This window comes from Xiphophorus couchianus, chromosome 3 (assembly GCF_001444195.1).
Source record: "Xiphophorus couchianus chromosome 3, X_couchianus-1.0, whole genome shotgun sequence".
Taxonomy (NCBI): Eukaryota; Metazoa; Chordata; class Actinopteri; order Cyprinodontiformes; family Poeciliidae; genus Xiphophorus; species Xiphophorus couchianus.
Genome location: NC_040230.1, coordinates 19,805,297 through 19,821,876, shown reverse-complemented (window position 1 = coordinate 19,821,876; position 16,580 = coordinate 19,805,297). Strand labels below are relative to the sequence as shown.

At 40.2% G+C, this 16,580-nt stretch overlaps 1 protein-coding gene across 5 annotated transcripts in view; it reads right to left on the bottom strand.

The window, feature by feature from the left end:
* The window catches only part of phactr4b (phosphatase and actin regulator 4b), a 37,161-nt gene extending 21,226 nt beyond the window's left edge, over nt 1–15,935 (bottom strand). Inside the window, exons 1-3 of one of the 5 annotated variants that reach the window (XM_028012459.1) lie at nt 15,794–15,935; nt 5,262–5,366; nt 4,981–5,025 (exon numbers count right to left, since the gene is read on the bottom strand). In XM_028012459.1, coding sequence (XP_027868260.1) covers nt 4,981–4,993 — 13 coding nt within the window. In that variant the 5' untranslated portion in view covers nt 4,994–5,025; nt 5,262–5,366; nt 15,794–15,935. Of the gene's footprint in view, nt 1–549; nt 781–4,980; nt 5,026–5,261; nt 5,367–11,429; nt 11,599–11,852; nt 11,963–14,211; nt 14,326–15,793 lie in introns of those variants that run through there. The other 4 variants (XM_028012460.1, XM_028012461.1, XM_028012462.1 and 1 more) reach the window with 4 other exon arrangements.
* Nucleotides 15,936–16,580: the final 645 nt, after the last annotated feature.

The following is a 16,580-nucleotide window of genomic DNA, read 5'->3' as shown; positions in this document are numbered from 1 at the left end:
AGCAAACGGCTCAGCAGTAAAGTAGTTTACAGTTTTCAAAACACTGGGATTTAAATAGGTCCAGAATCCTGTTTTGGATCAACAGGTTTTAATGCTTTATGGAATGCCAGAGTAGAAGAAAAAAAAACAAACTGGACTCTTGAAAAGACAGGAGGTGAAAAGTGCGTTGAATTCAAAATGATACAAGAGAAAAAGAATCTGTTTGAAATTCACAGTGCAAACAGTTTCCTGTGCCCTCTAACAGGAAGATAAATGGCCAGCACGTGCATGAGTGTGTAAAAACACAGCTGAGATTCATGCACATGATCCCATGAGCTAGCATTCCTTGTGGTGGTGAAAGTGAAGGATAGGAACAGAAAGAGAGAGAGAGAGCGAAAGAGAGCAGGCTATGCAAAGTTGATTACACAATATTCAGCCCCCTTCTCTCCAAGATGTTTAAAGTCTTTGAAAGCACCATCAAATAAGGGAACAGATTTAAACTCTGCGTGTAGGAGGGGGAGTAAATCCTGTACTTTGACAAAGACAGCCAGAGTAACATCAGAAACTCACCGCCAGAGTTCTGCTGCTGTGGGTCCTGAGTTGGGATCTCCACACGAAGGCTTTGTCCCATGATCCAGCCCCCGAGGGGCCTCTACCTGTTCTGCACCCAGCACCGAGGCCACCACTCTAGACAGATCCGCCGCTGCACCTGCCTTCCTGCTCCTTCAAAAACAGCACAGTCTCTTTCACCCACTTTTACTCTGTCTTTCACTTCGGTCCTTTCCCCCCCGTCCTTCCTTCTTCCAAACTCCTTAAGACTTTCCCTCCCTCTAGGAGCTGGACTCCCTCTCCCCCACACTCAAGGACCCTCCCTGCTTGGCTCACAGCATAGATCAGCAATCACTGAAGGATGCCTGCCATTCCTGGGAGAAAGACAGGTTGTGTTTTAATTTGGCATGTGTACCTCGGTAGTACACGGTGCATTGTTTCGATTCTGCTGCAGATGTACAATAAAGAAGTTTGAATGAACCAGAAGACACTGGAAAACAAAAACTTCAGAGCCAACATAGCAATACTTGAGTTAAACCACAAAGCTTATTTCACAATCTATTTGGATGAAATGGTTGAGGCTCAATGTTATTTTTCTGCTTACTTGAAGACACCCTAAAAAGCAACTACCGTGATCTGCATTTACATACAATATCCATATTTCTGGGTTTTTTCTATCGTGAAATAACAACGAGCACTGTTGCATTTTACAGCTATTTTATATGATAGAGCAACAAAAAACACAATTGCTGTTTATTGAAGGTAAAGAATGGAAGTCAGGTAATTTGCAAGTAAAAATCAGCAAAATGTGGCAGGCATTACTCTGATACGCCTAAATAAGACTAAATAAGGCCACCACTGTACATTTCAAACCAAAAGCATCAATGTAGCTGTTCTGTGAAGGCCTCCGAGGTTCATTCAAGAACATTAATGAACAAACAGCATCAGGAGGACCAGGGAGCAGAGCAGGGATCCAAGAGAAAAGAGCTCTGAAGAAGTTTAAAGCTTCGTTGGGTTACAAAATGACATCAGAAGCTTTGAACATATCACAGAGCGCCGCTCAATCGCTCACAAAAAATGGAGGAATGGTGCAACTGGTTAACTATAGGATTTACTAGTAGCTCTCCAACAAACAAACTTGGAAGGGAGAAGAACAAACAGAGAAGCAGCAAAGAAGCCAGTGAAAACTCAGGAGGAGCTGCAAAGAGCCACAGCTCAGGTGGGACAATCTACTCGCAGGACAACTACACGATCGGCACGCCACAAATCTGACCTTTATGGAAGAGTGACAAGAGGAAAGTCACGGTTGAAAGAAAGTCATTAGAGAGAGATTGTTGGTAGATTGCAACAAGTCATACAGAAGATGCAGAAAACATGTGAAGAAGGTCCTAATTGAGACCAAAATGAATGATTAGGACTACATGCAAAATGTCAGGAAACTGAGGAGAATATGAAAGTAGCTACTCACAGGGTAATACTGTAAGAAAACCAAGTTGAAGGTTACTTTTAATCAGCAAAATGGTTCTAACATGCAGCTGGAGCTGCAGTGAAAACATTTATGTCAAATAATATGTGTTGTTAGAATGGCCTGGCGAAAAGTCCAAACACAAATCTAGATGATAATCTGTGGTAATGTCCTAAAAAATGCTGCTCCACCCATCTGACGCAGGGTAAATTACTTTGGAAAGAATGGTAAAAAAAAATGAAGAAAAAAAAATCTAAATGTGCAAAGCTGATAGAAACAACCATAAAGACTTGCATCTGTAATTACAACAGGAGGTGGTTATACAAAATGATGACTCAGTCAGGTTGAAAACGAAATGTGTATTAAAAAAAATACACATCAAACTATCAAATTTCTATTTGTTCAAAAAATTAAAACCACAAATCATTTTCTTTCCAAAACCAATAAAAACACATTTAAGTTTGTGATTTAGATGTGACAAAATGCAAAGAAAAATTCAGGGGTATGAATGCTTATGAATCTGATTATTGCTTTTGTTCAGAACTTGTAGAGTGACTTTATTATGCTGTCCAGCACTCCTCCTGCCTCCAGACACTGTTTTATACAATTCTCCAAGTCTTAGCACATTTCTAACAGGCCTGAGGGAATTAACATGACTGAAGCACATTTGCCAAGAAAAGAATTCTGGCTTGGGGCAAACGCAAAAAAAAATAAATAAAAAGGAAGGAGGAAGAAAACATGAACCAGATAAAATGAGGAGCAGGAGCTGGACTTTCTGAATCAGGGCTTTGATTCGTTTTGAGGTCCGCCTGACTTCAGAAAATCTCGTCCAGCTGCCTCTCAGATGGGTCCAGTTCACCGAGCTGTGTCATTCTGCCTGAACAGACCTGAGGTTTTCTTCTCAAGCTGAGAGCTAATGTGTTCAGCAGCGCCCCTCTCCTCTCTCCCTGTGCCCCACATACACCCTCCACACTGGGCCAGCATCCAGGGAGAACTGAGCCAATCCGAATGAGCCCAGAACCCGGTGTTGGCCTGACCTGGATAACAGACTGGACCAGGCATTTTCACAAAGGCGAGGAAGTGATGGACGTAGGAGCACGCAGTCACCAAACCGTCACCATCAGAGCTAGTGACGGGTCAGAAAAAGCATAGAACTGCTTCATCAGTTCATCACCGGCCTCTTCTGCAAAAACACAGCTTGAAAAGATTTAGTTTGTCATAACGACACGAAAGGCAGTCAAAACAAGGCGTAACATCATGATCACTTGTTGGTCCTACTTGTGCAGCAAAGCAGTCCTTAACCACATGATCCCTGTAATGCGGTGTCTGGCATCAAGATGCTAGCAGCAGATTATTTAGATCCTGTAAGCTGTAAGGTGGGGCATTCATGGAACAACTTGTTGAAAGATGCTGAATTGGACTGAGAACTGGAGAATTTGGAGGCTAAATTAACACCTGAGACTCATTACTGTAAACTAGTAACCGTCTTTAAACTAGTAGAATTTTAGCTTTGCTGTGAATTATCCTACTTTAAGACGGCAACAGCTGTCTGAAAATAAAGTTTTGTTAAAATGATGTATACGGTCTGCAACGATGCATAGGTGGGTGTTACATGTCAAAGTAACATTCAGGTGGACAGAAGGATCGAAGGCTTCCCAGGAGAAAGACTTCTAACATCACATTGCCTTTGTCTGCTTCCTTCCTTCCCAAAATCCTAATGCCGTGTATTTTCCAAGATGGTAAAGCACAAGCACATGGCCATCTATGATGTAAGAAAAAAACATAATTCATCAGATCTGAGCACAGTCTTTCATAATGCTGCAACAGCCAGGTTCTTCAGCAATTTCAGCTTCTGTAGCTCATCTGTAAGATTCGCCCACATGGCCGGTTTTCACCCCTCATCTGCATCAATGGCGCTGTCTCCAGTTCATGCTTAGATCACTTAGGATAGGTACTGACTTCTTGGCTTCTTACACATTTTAGAACCAAATAGTTACCTGCTGTAAAACATATTCCACCCACTTACATCTAGGGCGATGAAGAGATAATCAGCGTTATTCACTTCACTGTGGTCATATTATGAAAGAGTAATCTATATTGTAATACCTTCAGATGCACAAAAAAACTAAAGCCTGTAATTTGGTGCACAAAGAGGGATCTCTGAACAGTAACTTGGAGCACTTAAAATTCAGAAAACCATTTCCTTGTGAAATGCAGCACGTTACAAAGTGAAATATGTCATTTCATAGAACTTCAATCTTATAATATATCCAATTTAACAAAGAAACAGGCAGCTCAGAACACATTGTGATATTCATGAAGCCGAGGATCACAGAAAGAAATTTAAAGAACAAGAACTGAATTGAAGCCAAACCGCTTCATCAAGAAAACTTTTCATGACAGTTCATTTAAACATTTAAATGTATAACTCTAAATATACAAAAGGAAAACTCATTTAAGTGAGACTCCAAGCAACTTTACTTCCCCTACTATCAAACTAAAATGGTTCATTGCATTTAACACAAACACTTTTATTGTGAAAACCGCCGCTCATTACAGGACACAGGCACACTTTGTAATGTTAAACCTTTTTGGGTGAGTTATTTTTAGCGAAAAGGAACCAAGGTGTGAATTAAAAGCAACCACTGCAAATAATCAGGCTAAGCACTTCCTTTCCCTGCAATGCTGCTACAGTTACCAGAAAAGGAAGAAGCAGCGAAAACCATTTGAATAGCAAAGTGCCTAAAACAGACACATGAAAAAGTTATTTTATTCCAAAACATTTCCAGCGCCTAAAGACATATCCTGATAAAGGAGAAACCAATCGTCATTCTGGCTCTGATGTCATGAGGAAGTGTCCCTCTGACTCCGAGTGGCTCTTGGAAAAGTTCGACAAACCCGTAAGCACTGTGGATCCACAGCTTTTTTTTTCCTCCACAGCATCACCACTGCACTTAACCGACCACAAGCAGCCAGTTGATACTCACCGCGATTTTCCATTACAGCGGATGAGGCACGCCAATCACCGGTTCCTGAAAAACAAATGTTGGAAAATCAGCAACAACTTCAGACGCGAGCTGAGGCTTCCAGTCAATTACATTTTCAGCAACCCCGATTTATTATCTTGGATTAAAATATCTGTGCATTCAATGCCATTTTTCCCTAACACATTAAGTATATGAAAATAAATGTACGACAGTGGTCTCAAATTTAACTTTATATATGTTCATCGAAGAGTTTTTGTTAGTAAAAACAAGTTAGGACATACAATGTAGAATGTCATGGGTGCTGCTGGGGAAGTAAGGCAGAGTCGTTGCATTTTTTTCATTTTTCCCACATGATAATGATGGCAGCTCCACCCATCCTAACTCATCTGCAAGGAAAGAAAAGATCAAAGTTAGTCAAGACATCAAAATATAGCCAAGTAAGGATCTAAAGGAAATTGTCCCTGCAAAGGCAAATCCTAACCCTAAAGGTAAATAAATGAATGAATAAATCACACAAAAAGCTTTCTGGATATTGAACAAAAAACAAAAAGCACAGAACAATGTGATCACATATTTAGAGTGTAAATTTGTAAAGTTTTGTTTTTGCTAGACTTGTTTTTCCATTTGTAATTGCATAAGGTGTCCATAATCTGTATCAAGCTTGTTACTGTGAAGTTATTTCGTGGGTGCATGTAATTTCATCTTTCTTTAAACCCTGAAGTGATTATAGTTCCAGGGACAAAACTCAAAATTTAACAAGATAGTATTAAATATTGTAATTTTGGAATTGTTTGGTAGGATAACTATCAAAGACCTTTTGAATTTTTATGGTAATTAGAAGTATATCTCAATAATAATCTACTTTGGGATACAAATGAAGAATACTCATTCAGGATGCTTATAACATGACATAAATTAATAAATCTTTTTGCCAAAAATGTCTACATGTTTGAGGAAACGTAAAGACTTGTAAGCATTATGAGGAGTTGCATGCCGCATTGGGATTTTATCTATTTTTCATTTCACTAAGAATACGTGTGTATCGACAATGTCTGGACAGATAGGACTATACAACAATAAAGCATCTGAAAATGATTGCTGTTTTTGAAAATATATAGAACTTTTTATATAGTTAAAAGGTTTTATATGAACAAATATGCAAATTATAAATGAATGTACAATAAAATTAGCATTTAGGAAATACTTTCTAGCAGGGAGACCTTCCCTGACACCATGCTGGCGTGTTGCGACAGTCACATCATTTCACTGCATTATCTTTCAGACCCAAAAATTTATAGAAGTGTGTTAAAGACATAGTAGCAGCAGCTTAATGGAACAACATGTCAAAATTTCACAACGTGTGAACGATCCTCAGCAGCTCAGTCTGCAGGAACATTTAGTTCACACAGATTATAGGAGATAGTCCATCGCAGAAAGCTGCTCCTGTTCTGTTGCATCACACTAATGACAGTGAGAAAGCAGTTTTCTGGCTCACACTCAGATTTCTGTTTTTAGGTTTAATTCCACTATTCACAAGTGAGAACATTGCACTACAGTAATTCAGTCATTAAACACTTTTAGCGGCCAAGTGGGTACTTTATAACTTCAGACCAACTCTTACATGGAGTGTCATTTATCCACAACAGAAAATGCTGACAAACTGAACATTTTGGATTTTTGAGCTGGAAAAGCAGGTAGAAAACAATAAAAGTTGATTCATTCCATGTATTTGTGAGGCATACTAAAACTGTTAATTGAAAACAATAATAAAAACTACACAATGAGTCCGTTCTTCTCTGACTGTTTCAGGTAACAATAGGCCTTGTCTGTTTGTGTATTTGGAGCTGCTCCGCAGACTTTTCATTAACTGGCGAAGGAGCAAATTGCTGGCGTCACCATGTTTCAGGACGTCTGAAAGCATTACAGCAGAGATTCACGTCTCTGAGCTTTCAATCTCTTTCTGTCCTGGAACATTTTGATTTTGAAAATGTTTAAATCTATTTGGAAATCTCAAAGTTAAGATAACGGTCCACGATCTCTAGAGAATACACCTAGAGCCTGATTTCTTTCCACTTGGTAACGCCAGGTGCTCTAATCACCAATAAAATATGCTAGTAACATATTTTCCTCTACTGCTATTTGAAATAATGATGAAAGGTGGCCACAAATTACTCCATTACGTCTTTAAGTTTGGCAAGAGACTTTTGAAAAGTGCTCCTTTTGCATGAAATTTGTCTTTGGGAAAAAAGGCTGCAGAGTGGACAACATGAAGCCAGACTGACTGTCAAGATCTCATCCTTGTTAAACAGACTGAAATAACCAGGTAGACTACTCTCCAGAGTTTCCATCATCTACTTTCTCCCTGCTGTAATTTAACATCGTCTCTAATCGATAGACTTTTTTCAGAATAATACGACTCATACAGATTTCCTTATTTCTTCACAGAAAATCGCAATTCACCTTTGCTGTTGTAATCACTCATATTTACTGTTGATTTTGAGACAATAAGGGATAATGAAAAGTTTTATATGGTCAGGTAGACTGTTATAACCAGTAGTCAATACAAATACTGTAAAACCACAGACACGGTTGGGCTGAGAAATGGGTAAGAAATTTCTGACAGTCGCTTACTTTATTCACTTTTTGCGATTTCTGAAATAATAAATTAACACATAAAATATTCAACTGGCGACCCGTCCAGGATCTACCTCTCCTCTTGCCCAGAGCTAGGCACCAGTTGTCCCGCAACCCTGTAAGGATAAGCGCGTATAGACGATGGATGGATGACTGGATCAGAAACTATTGCTTAAACAGAAACCGTGACTTCATTCTGCAACAGGGGTAAAACATCGGAAAAGGACAAGAACTGTCATTTCATATAACAATTTCAGCTGAGTTAAAAAAGGGTCAAATTCACTTTGTTGTACGTCGAACATGGCGGCGTAAACAGCATCGATGGACACTGGATGCAACAGTTGAACAGCAGCTGTTTGTCCCCATGTCTAATGAAAGTAGATGTGGAATGGAAAATACCGTATCCTCCACAATTATTGGCACGTCTGGTAAAGATGTGACTTTCACTGCAGTCACAAAATCTCACATTAAATTGGAGATTATTTTGCCTCCTGCTCACTGTGTGCTATGACTTGGTTAACCTGGGAACCATTTATTACAGCTCCAGTTCTCTTAAACTTTTTGCAACCATTTCCTGGCTTATAAAAAAAAAAAAAAAAAAAATCGGCCTTACCCATCTGGCATGTTGTCTGGTCCATCCAATTTTCACATGTGGCTAAGAGAACCTGGCCAAACCTTGGTGAGTAGCTTTAACACCCCGACATTTATTTGTGAAGGTCAACAGATATCTGCTTTATTTGACTGATATGTTCTCAGAAACGGACAAGGGTGATGTATCACACATAGCAGAAAGAAAAGGAAGTCATGGATTACTTCAATCTTCCAAAATAAATCTACTTTTAAAAAAAAAATATGTCTAAAGGTTTGATTATGTGTATTTTATAGAAATGTTAAAGGATCGTTCCACTAGAAACGAAAAAATTATTTATATATACCATGCTTATATATTGACCATTCATAGTTTTCATATTGGGTAACTGCACTGAAATTAAATTTAGAAATCTTTTTTTTTTAAGTTTTTGTTAAGAGACAGCAAAAATATGAATATGTTTCACAAGGGGTGCCAATAAATGTGTATTGTATTTATAAATCATACCATTTGTATCATATAATACACAAATATACTTGTATATACACTACGTTTAACTGTATGTAGTATATTAGTAAATACTACTACATACTCAAGTATTTATGCATATTGTGCATTAAATCCAGATCCAAACCTCAAAGTCAATATATGAAATTCCTTCAGAATCTCTGCCAACATTGCAGCAGAAGTTCACTGCAAAGTTTCTTCCTGGGGGTCTGATGGTGCTCTATATTATCCTACATTTGAGCAAATTACTGGTCTAACCAAATTGCAGCCATGTTGCCTTGTGGGATAGTTTTATTTTCAGTGCACAGATGAGACAAAAGTCCCCTTAGACTCTGCTTCTAGCCTGATAGCACATGAGGCCATTTGATAAAACTATTACAGCAATCAATGCTCCGCGTCCCACCACAGACGACCGCTGCATCTGCCAAACGAATGTGACTGTCTGTGATAATCCAAAGCTCAAGATCACAACTCCGGATTTCAGTATTCTCTATTCCTCTAAGGTCGACTTACTGGCAGGGTCAAAGGTAGACTTCCTTATTAAAAGAAGAAGCCAAACTTGAAAACAATCAAATAGGCCTGCGTCCTGAAAACACATGCACTGATAAAACAATTATAATAAACCTAATAAACAGGCTGAGGTAGAGCTCAAACATACAGTCAGAACATACAGTAAGTGAAGGGACCACCTCTACTTATGCTGGGAATTTAAGTTAAACAATCTGGTCTTTACCACATTTAAAGGTTGTTTAAATCTCACCTCAAGAGCCAAAAGCCACAAAACCACAAACTCTGACACGTCATACTTTCTTAAACTTAAAAATGAACCCGGTCAGTCTGAGAAACATTTTATGTGTTCCTAAATATATGAATTAAATTAAAAACATTTGTTAATGTTTGTCAAGTCTATGAAGCCACACTTTAGTATAGTTTGTATTGGGATGATGTGCGTAAAGTTTAGTGTTTTGATGCGTCATGGCAGATGTTTCACTTTATGTTTTGAGTCTTTTTTATAATTAAGGATAAGCAAACTAAATATGGGCAGGCACAGGATTCTCATGGTAACCTGGACTAAAAATATTATAGCTTCACTCCATTTACAGAAACTTGTTGAACATGATGATTAACAAGGTTTTGTATTTGTTTTGTTAGACAGAAAAAGAGCAGATTTTCCTGCTAAATAACATAATACTGTGATTATTACATTAAAAAGGGAAATAATAATTATTTTGATTTCAATACAATAGACTCAAGTAAAATTATAGAATAGTTGTTAAAACCATTCTCCTTGTAAATTAAAAAAAACTCTTTGCTTACTAAGCAGTTGAGTTCTCTGCTTTGGTAGCTATCATACGTCAGCTGCTAAACAGACATAACACTCGCACTTTATAAATTGTAATTCAAAAAAGTGTTACCCTAATAACAGTTATTTGAGGTTTTTCTTTAGTTTCTACACAATGACTTTCTCATGTTATCTTCAGAAAAAAAAGGAACCACATGTGGGTGAAGGCTTCACTGTGTTCCTAAATGCTTTGTATAGTCAGAAATGTTTTTTTCTGATATATGTAATTGAAAAAACTTTAAATCAATGAAATAATTCATTGATTCATTTGTAATTCATAAAACCTTTGTTAAGCTTCATTACGGTAACTGGTGCAGGTTAGCAATTGACTACCTGGGGACCAAAGTGTCCAACTAATTGTCAGGTGACAGCTGACCAGGCTGCACTGAGTTGGCGCTGCTTCAAGCACTCAGCATGCCGAGGTGAGTGAACCTTCATCAGCACATCTGCACAGTGCAGTCAGAGATAATGCCGCTTTTCCATGTCAGATCAAAATCGCCATCTGCAATCCTGCAGCAATTACCACATACACACTGTGCTGTATGTTCGGAAGGATGGATGGATTTTTCGATGCCACTGAAATGCCATGCAGATATGCAATAGCATGATTTGGGTATTAGGATGAAAAGCCGATATTCTTTTTTACCACAAAGGAAGCTGGTAACAAGCAGATGCTTTTGTGGGCTAAAATTGTTTTTTTTTTTTTTTTTTTTACACCCCCGCCCATCGCCTGCCACAGCCTTGGCTGGATGACTCAAAATAATCGAGGAGAGTGGTGAATGTTTCACAGCAAGAACAAAAAATATCCCTGGAGTCTGACAGTAAAAGCGGATTAAAGGCAGTGAGGGAATAGAACTACAAATATAAGGCAAGTTTTCTGAACAATTCGCTCTCCTTTGATACATTAAATAAGCAAAACCACTGCAAGCTCACTGCATGTGAGGTAGAACACAGACAAAAAAAAAAAGCCAGTCACGGCCTAATTAAATATTAGCGATTCACTTACACTTTCTGCCACACTCACAGTCAGAAACAGAAGGAAAAAGGGATGTTGATAGCCTACTTCCCCTCTGAGTGGCGAACCGTCAGACTACCCTCCATCACGCAGGTTACTTCTATATCAAAGTCACGGGACTATCCAAACTGTTTCGCCTTACAAAACTCATTTTCAGGACTTTTAACCTCACAGCAAGTCCTTCATTAGGCCAGGACTAACAGATCGAAGAAGACATCGCCAGCTAATGACACCAGCTCCTAATTAAGGCTTAATTATTCTAACAGAGAGAATCTTGTCCAAACATCATCAGTCACTACCCATGCTATTATTGACTACACTCCAGCAGAATAGAGTGAAGGGTCTCGCTTTTAAAAACTTACATTATATGCATTCACATCCTCTACAGCTGCGGCGCAGACGATCCGAGCAGGGATTCTGCCTTTTTTTCCTTCCTCTCCAGCAGCCAGGTATGTGAAAGTGTAGCCGCTTCACACCACGCAGAGGTTTGGACTGTGTAATCTTCTGCGCAGTGCACACACCCTCACTGGTGAGTCTTACTAGTTCTGATTCAATTATGTGGGGAGTGGAAACGGCAGCAGCTGGCTAGGTTATATGCCATCTTTAAATAGCAGTTTGCTCCCAACTCCAGGGCTCAGGCAAAAAAAAAATAAATAAATAAATAACTGAACACCAAGCCAGATGAAAACACACATTAAGTTCACACTTGAAGACCTCCATGTGTTCCCTGATGTAAATCCCTCTCAGAAGTAACGCAAAACTAATTTAACAACAGTCAAAGTTACCTGAGAAAGGTGAGCAAAAGGTCTCCTACAGGCGGGACAGCGCTCAGCATCAAGTCAGAGCTGCATGAATACATCCAGCTGCAGTTTCCTCACCTGGCTTCAAAATGGACGGACAAGGCCGTCTGTTCCCAATCCGTGCTGGGCGAGCGTCACCACCGAGCCTGCCCCAGAAAAGCGCCGCTCACCACAGGGACTAGTGGCCCACTTTTACAAGGAGCCCAAAACGCTTCTCGCCTTTGCTAAACTTTTCCTCCACAGTGTCCCTCCGACCGGTGTGTTGCAGGGCGGCGAAGCAGAAACGTATCTCAACCGGGCCCGGGTTTATGTGAGATTGCCGCAATACTTAAGTACCACCGAGTTGTGGCATTTACTCGAGAAAATGTGTGACACAGTCAAACTTTTTCAATTTAAAACAGAAATGAAACAACAGACTCTCCTGCTGCTTAAGATGCGCCGAGCAATCAGCTGTAGATGGCAATGGGTCAGTTTTCAAATAATCGGCTCTGATCCTTGGTAAGCGGGTCAAATACTAACAAATTTTTATTTTTCTATTGATTAATTGCAGTAAACTAAGAATTTGAACCACTTTTCATCTACAAACACATTGCTGCCCTTGAGATTATAAAAACTCACTAAGGTCAGGTTAGGTCAAGGGTCAGGAAGCTTTACAATACAAACAACCACTTTTTCGTTGCCTCTAGCTAATTTACCTAGAGGAGCAAAACGATTCAAGTGTAATTAGTACATACCAACAATTACTTTCTTTTATGGTTAATTTTATCTCGATTTATAGGTTTTAGAACACAACAAAGGAACTTTTTCTTAAACGGGTCTTTCCATAAAAGAAAAGATATAGTACGTAGTTTGCTGTCGAATAGCAAATATTTTTCATTATGCCATTGATGTGATTCAAATTTTGAACATTTAGCAGATATTACATTAAATAACATGCAAAAAACCCCCAAACTGAGTCTTTTTCTCACTTGTGCATTTTCAAACCCTGCTCCTTTCTGTGCCATTTTTGTGCAAAGTTAATCAGAGCCACAGTGGACGGCCTGAAGAGCCTCACATGGGACAGGAGCAGAAATGGAAATCATTTTGTAATTATTTCATTTTCAGTTGAATTTAAAAGTACGTTTTTTGAATGATGCTGGAGCGTTTTCGCCCTTTGCATTATAGTCCTTTGGGGAAAACTATATCAGAAATGTCAAAACTCAAAAAACCTGCAATCAGTATTTGCCGAGGAAGAGTCTGATCAGTGCCTCTCTACTGCTAAAATAATCAAGCGTATTGATTATTCTAGTTGTATTAACGTTATTTATGCTATTTATTCTTGTTTTGGTGTTAATGTGTATATCAACTTCAAAATAACAATAAATGTCACAGATAAGTTGCAAATAAATCACATTTTTTTCCTCCATTCTTACTTTCCAGTTTGTGCTTCCAGGATTCGCTGTGACTTGGCCATTAAAACCATTATTAGGTAGGGGCATCTTCTGCAGCCGGACTGCATCCAACAGGCTGAACATAACACGTGTGCCCATCGCTGAGCAAATTGTGCAATAAAACCCAACTATTTATGTGCGTACTGTACTTTGCAGTCCGTTCCCGTTCCCTGCCCAGTGACAGCTCTCTGAAGAAAGAGAGCAGGAGTGGGGGTGGACTGGAGACATTTAGCTGAGAGCTTCTGGAGGAATCTCCAGCACCGATCAGCCTCCTCTGCGGCCTGACAGAATCAATCAAACCCAGCTGACAGCTTAACCATCGTGGTTGGCTCTTAATGGCCCATTAAAGAGAGGACTTTCAATGGGAAGTGGGAAGAGCTGCATCACAAGGTAGCTTTTTATTTTTCTTGGGAGAGCAAATTGAGTTGGAGAGCTATTAGGCTTTAGGTGGAGGAAAGAGGAGGAAATGCATGCTGCTGCAGCTGCTGCTGCACAGGAGACCTGGATCACAGAGGTCTCACATGTCACCGAACTACTTGTTTCACCCAGAAATGGACGCACAGAAACGCAGAAGTGCCAATAGTGACAGGGTTGCTTTGCTTTCTCAGAGTAATTTATCGCTTGTGAATTGGTTGATGTGATTCTAATAATTTACAGTGAAAGTCTGAGCAATTTCTATTAACGCCCTTGATAAAGGTATGCAATTCTGGTCCATCATCGACGAGCTTTTTGACAGGATGCAACCCTTTAAGAACACTTCAGTATCAGTAAGAGAAGCGTAATTTAGATACAGAAACAAATGCATTTTTTTTTTCTTTAAAAAAATCTTTACCCCAGAAATCTATGTCCTTTGTGGCCCTTTTTCAATCTCCATATAGAGCCATTCCCATCTCCGGAGCCACGCAGCAAATTACCTGAGATACGGACTCGGTGTAACGCGTGAAAGGCATCAGATCCAGCGGCAGTGACTCCCGGAGCCGTGTGTGTGTGTGAGAGAGAGAGAGAGAGAGAGAGAGAGAGAGAGAGAGAGAGAGAGAAAGAGAGAGAGAGAGAGAGAGAGAGAGTGTGTGTGTGGATGATCTGTGATCCTGCGCCGGTGGACTGAAGATGCAGCTCAGAGGTAAAACAGGCAGGTGTTGTGTCGAGTTGTGTTCCCTCGTCATAATGAGTTTCCCCAATTAGCGGTGCTTCTACACAGCGTTTTACGGGCGCGGTTTAACTCTGTGGTTCGTTCAGGAACAGCTCGTACACTGGGCAATCTTTACCAACAATTAAATAAATAAATTCAGTAATCAAATGTCACCAAAGTCTTATGAAACACTTCATGACAAATGGATATTATGAGTGACAGTTTAAAGGTACTTCATATGTAAGATGGTATTATTGTCGTGAACTTAGTATTTCTTTACTTTTGCTATATTCTCAGTAGAATCTATTTGAGTGAATGTAGTCTATGTCTCTTGTCTTTACATTTTCCAGGCACTGGAAAAGGTCATTGTGTGACACTGTTTAGGTGCTTTTGACGCTCTGACTACAAAAGATTCACTCCTCAAACTGAATTACTGAAATGAATAAACCTTTTCAACAAAATGCTAATTTAATTAGATTTACATGCAGTGCTCATTTGCAATCTGTCTTTGTGTTAACTGGAGATGTTGCTGTCCATAGTACTGTATGGTTAATTTCAAGACACTGTTAAAAAAAATAAAATAAACATGAGACAGCGTTCGTTTTTTGTCCAATTTTAGACCATAAAAAACATTAAAATGACTAAAAATGTTTAACAGTATAACTTAAAGTGCTCACTTACACTGTGGTGAAATATTGTAGTTATAGAAGTTGAACAGTATTGTTACTTTCCTATGAATAGCTTAGTGAACGAGGTGTACTTGAATGCACCATTGTCTCCGTGGCCGTAAAACGCTGCGTAGAGGCGCACACAGGCAGCGTAGGGCTGGTAGAAAGGCACAGCTCGAAGCTGAAACTGGACTCGACTGAACACTGCGGTGAAGTGAGCCAGTACGAAGAATACATCAACTTCCGGTAAAATACACTAAAACAAAAGCGGGCGTTTGCTCAAAAACATGATACCAACTTGTTTAACGCATTCTCTTATTCACAAACGCCGCCTTTTAAACCAGCGTCTGCACGACGCATGTCAATCCAACCAACAACCAGAGCTCGGAAACAGAGCGCTCTTTCCCTGCACTGCTCACATGCTAGGCCTGTGCGTTTTAAAAATGATGAGTGCCACAAACAAAGTCCCTGAGGCTGCATTTATCGACACACACCCGCCAACATCCTGCAGATCACACACACGCATCCCTTTGTTGCGCATCAGTGACAATGAAAGCCAGAAAGCACCGGTATTCTCTGGCACCCAGGATCTGCAAGCATCGCATTGCAGACGCGAACCCTACTCTTGCTGCCTATCGGCCAACTTGGAGCATCGCAACTTGTGGGAGGTCATTGTCTGCGGAGGAAAACCAAACTCACCCGGCATGTTTGCTCCTCCAGGGTTCATTCATCCCCCTCCAGGTTCCCCTCTCTCCTCCTCTCTGAAAATAGTTACAGCCGATTTAAAAATAGCACTTCGGTCATTTACCTCACACTTTCTCCCCCCACCCCTTCCCGTTCCCCCGTCTCTTCTTCCAACACCCGGTCCAAACATTTCAGGCTCTTCCCGGAAACCATCCCTGCTCGGGCATCTCGGTACTGGTAGTTTTCCGTGGAACCTGCAGCTGATCGGGCCGCAGTGCAAACGCGACCCCCACTTTGTGCTGGGAGGACTTCAGTACCCACCAGGCATTGCAGTGCATTGATCCGGGGGGAGGCCGGGGCCGAGGGGCTGGGGGAGCATATCGTTATACCCAGCTCATCGCGTGGGGAGAAAGAATGTTTACTAGCTCCTCTCCTGTTTTCCACAGTGAACTCCGTTATTTGACTGCTTCTGCTTTTGAAGCCATCCTTCAAAACTCCTCAGTCTCAGATGCGCAGATAACGAATGCACATTTCCACAAACTAGGACATACTTTAAAAAGTTAATTTGCGTCTGTGATCTCGGAAAGTACAACTCGTATATAAACCCGCCACGCACACGCACAAAGTGATCAATGTTATGACCTGCACGCTCGTAGGGCAGACAGGATACTTAATTACGGTCCTGCACATCGCCATTGACAATCTGTAAGAAGGATAAGCAACAAAAGGCGTATCCAAGCATTTTACTGTAAAATTGAGTGGAAGGAAAAAGTGTGGTTGAAAAAGACGCTCAAGCAACAGG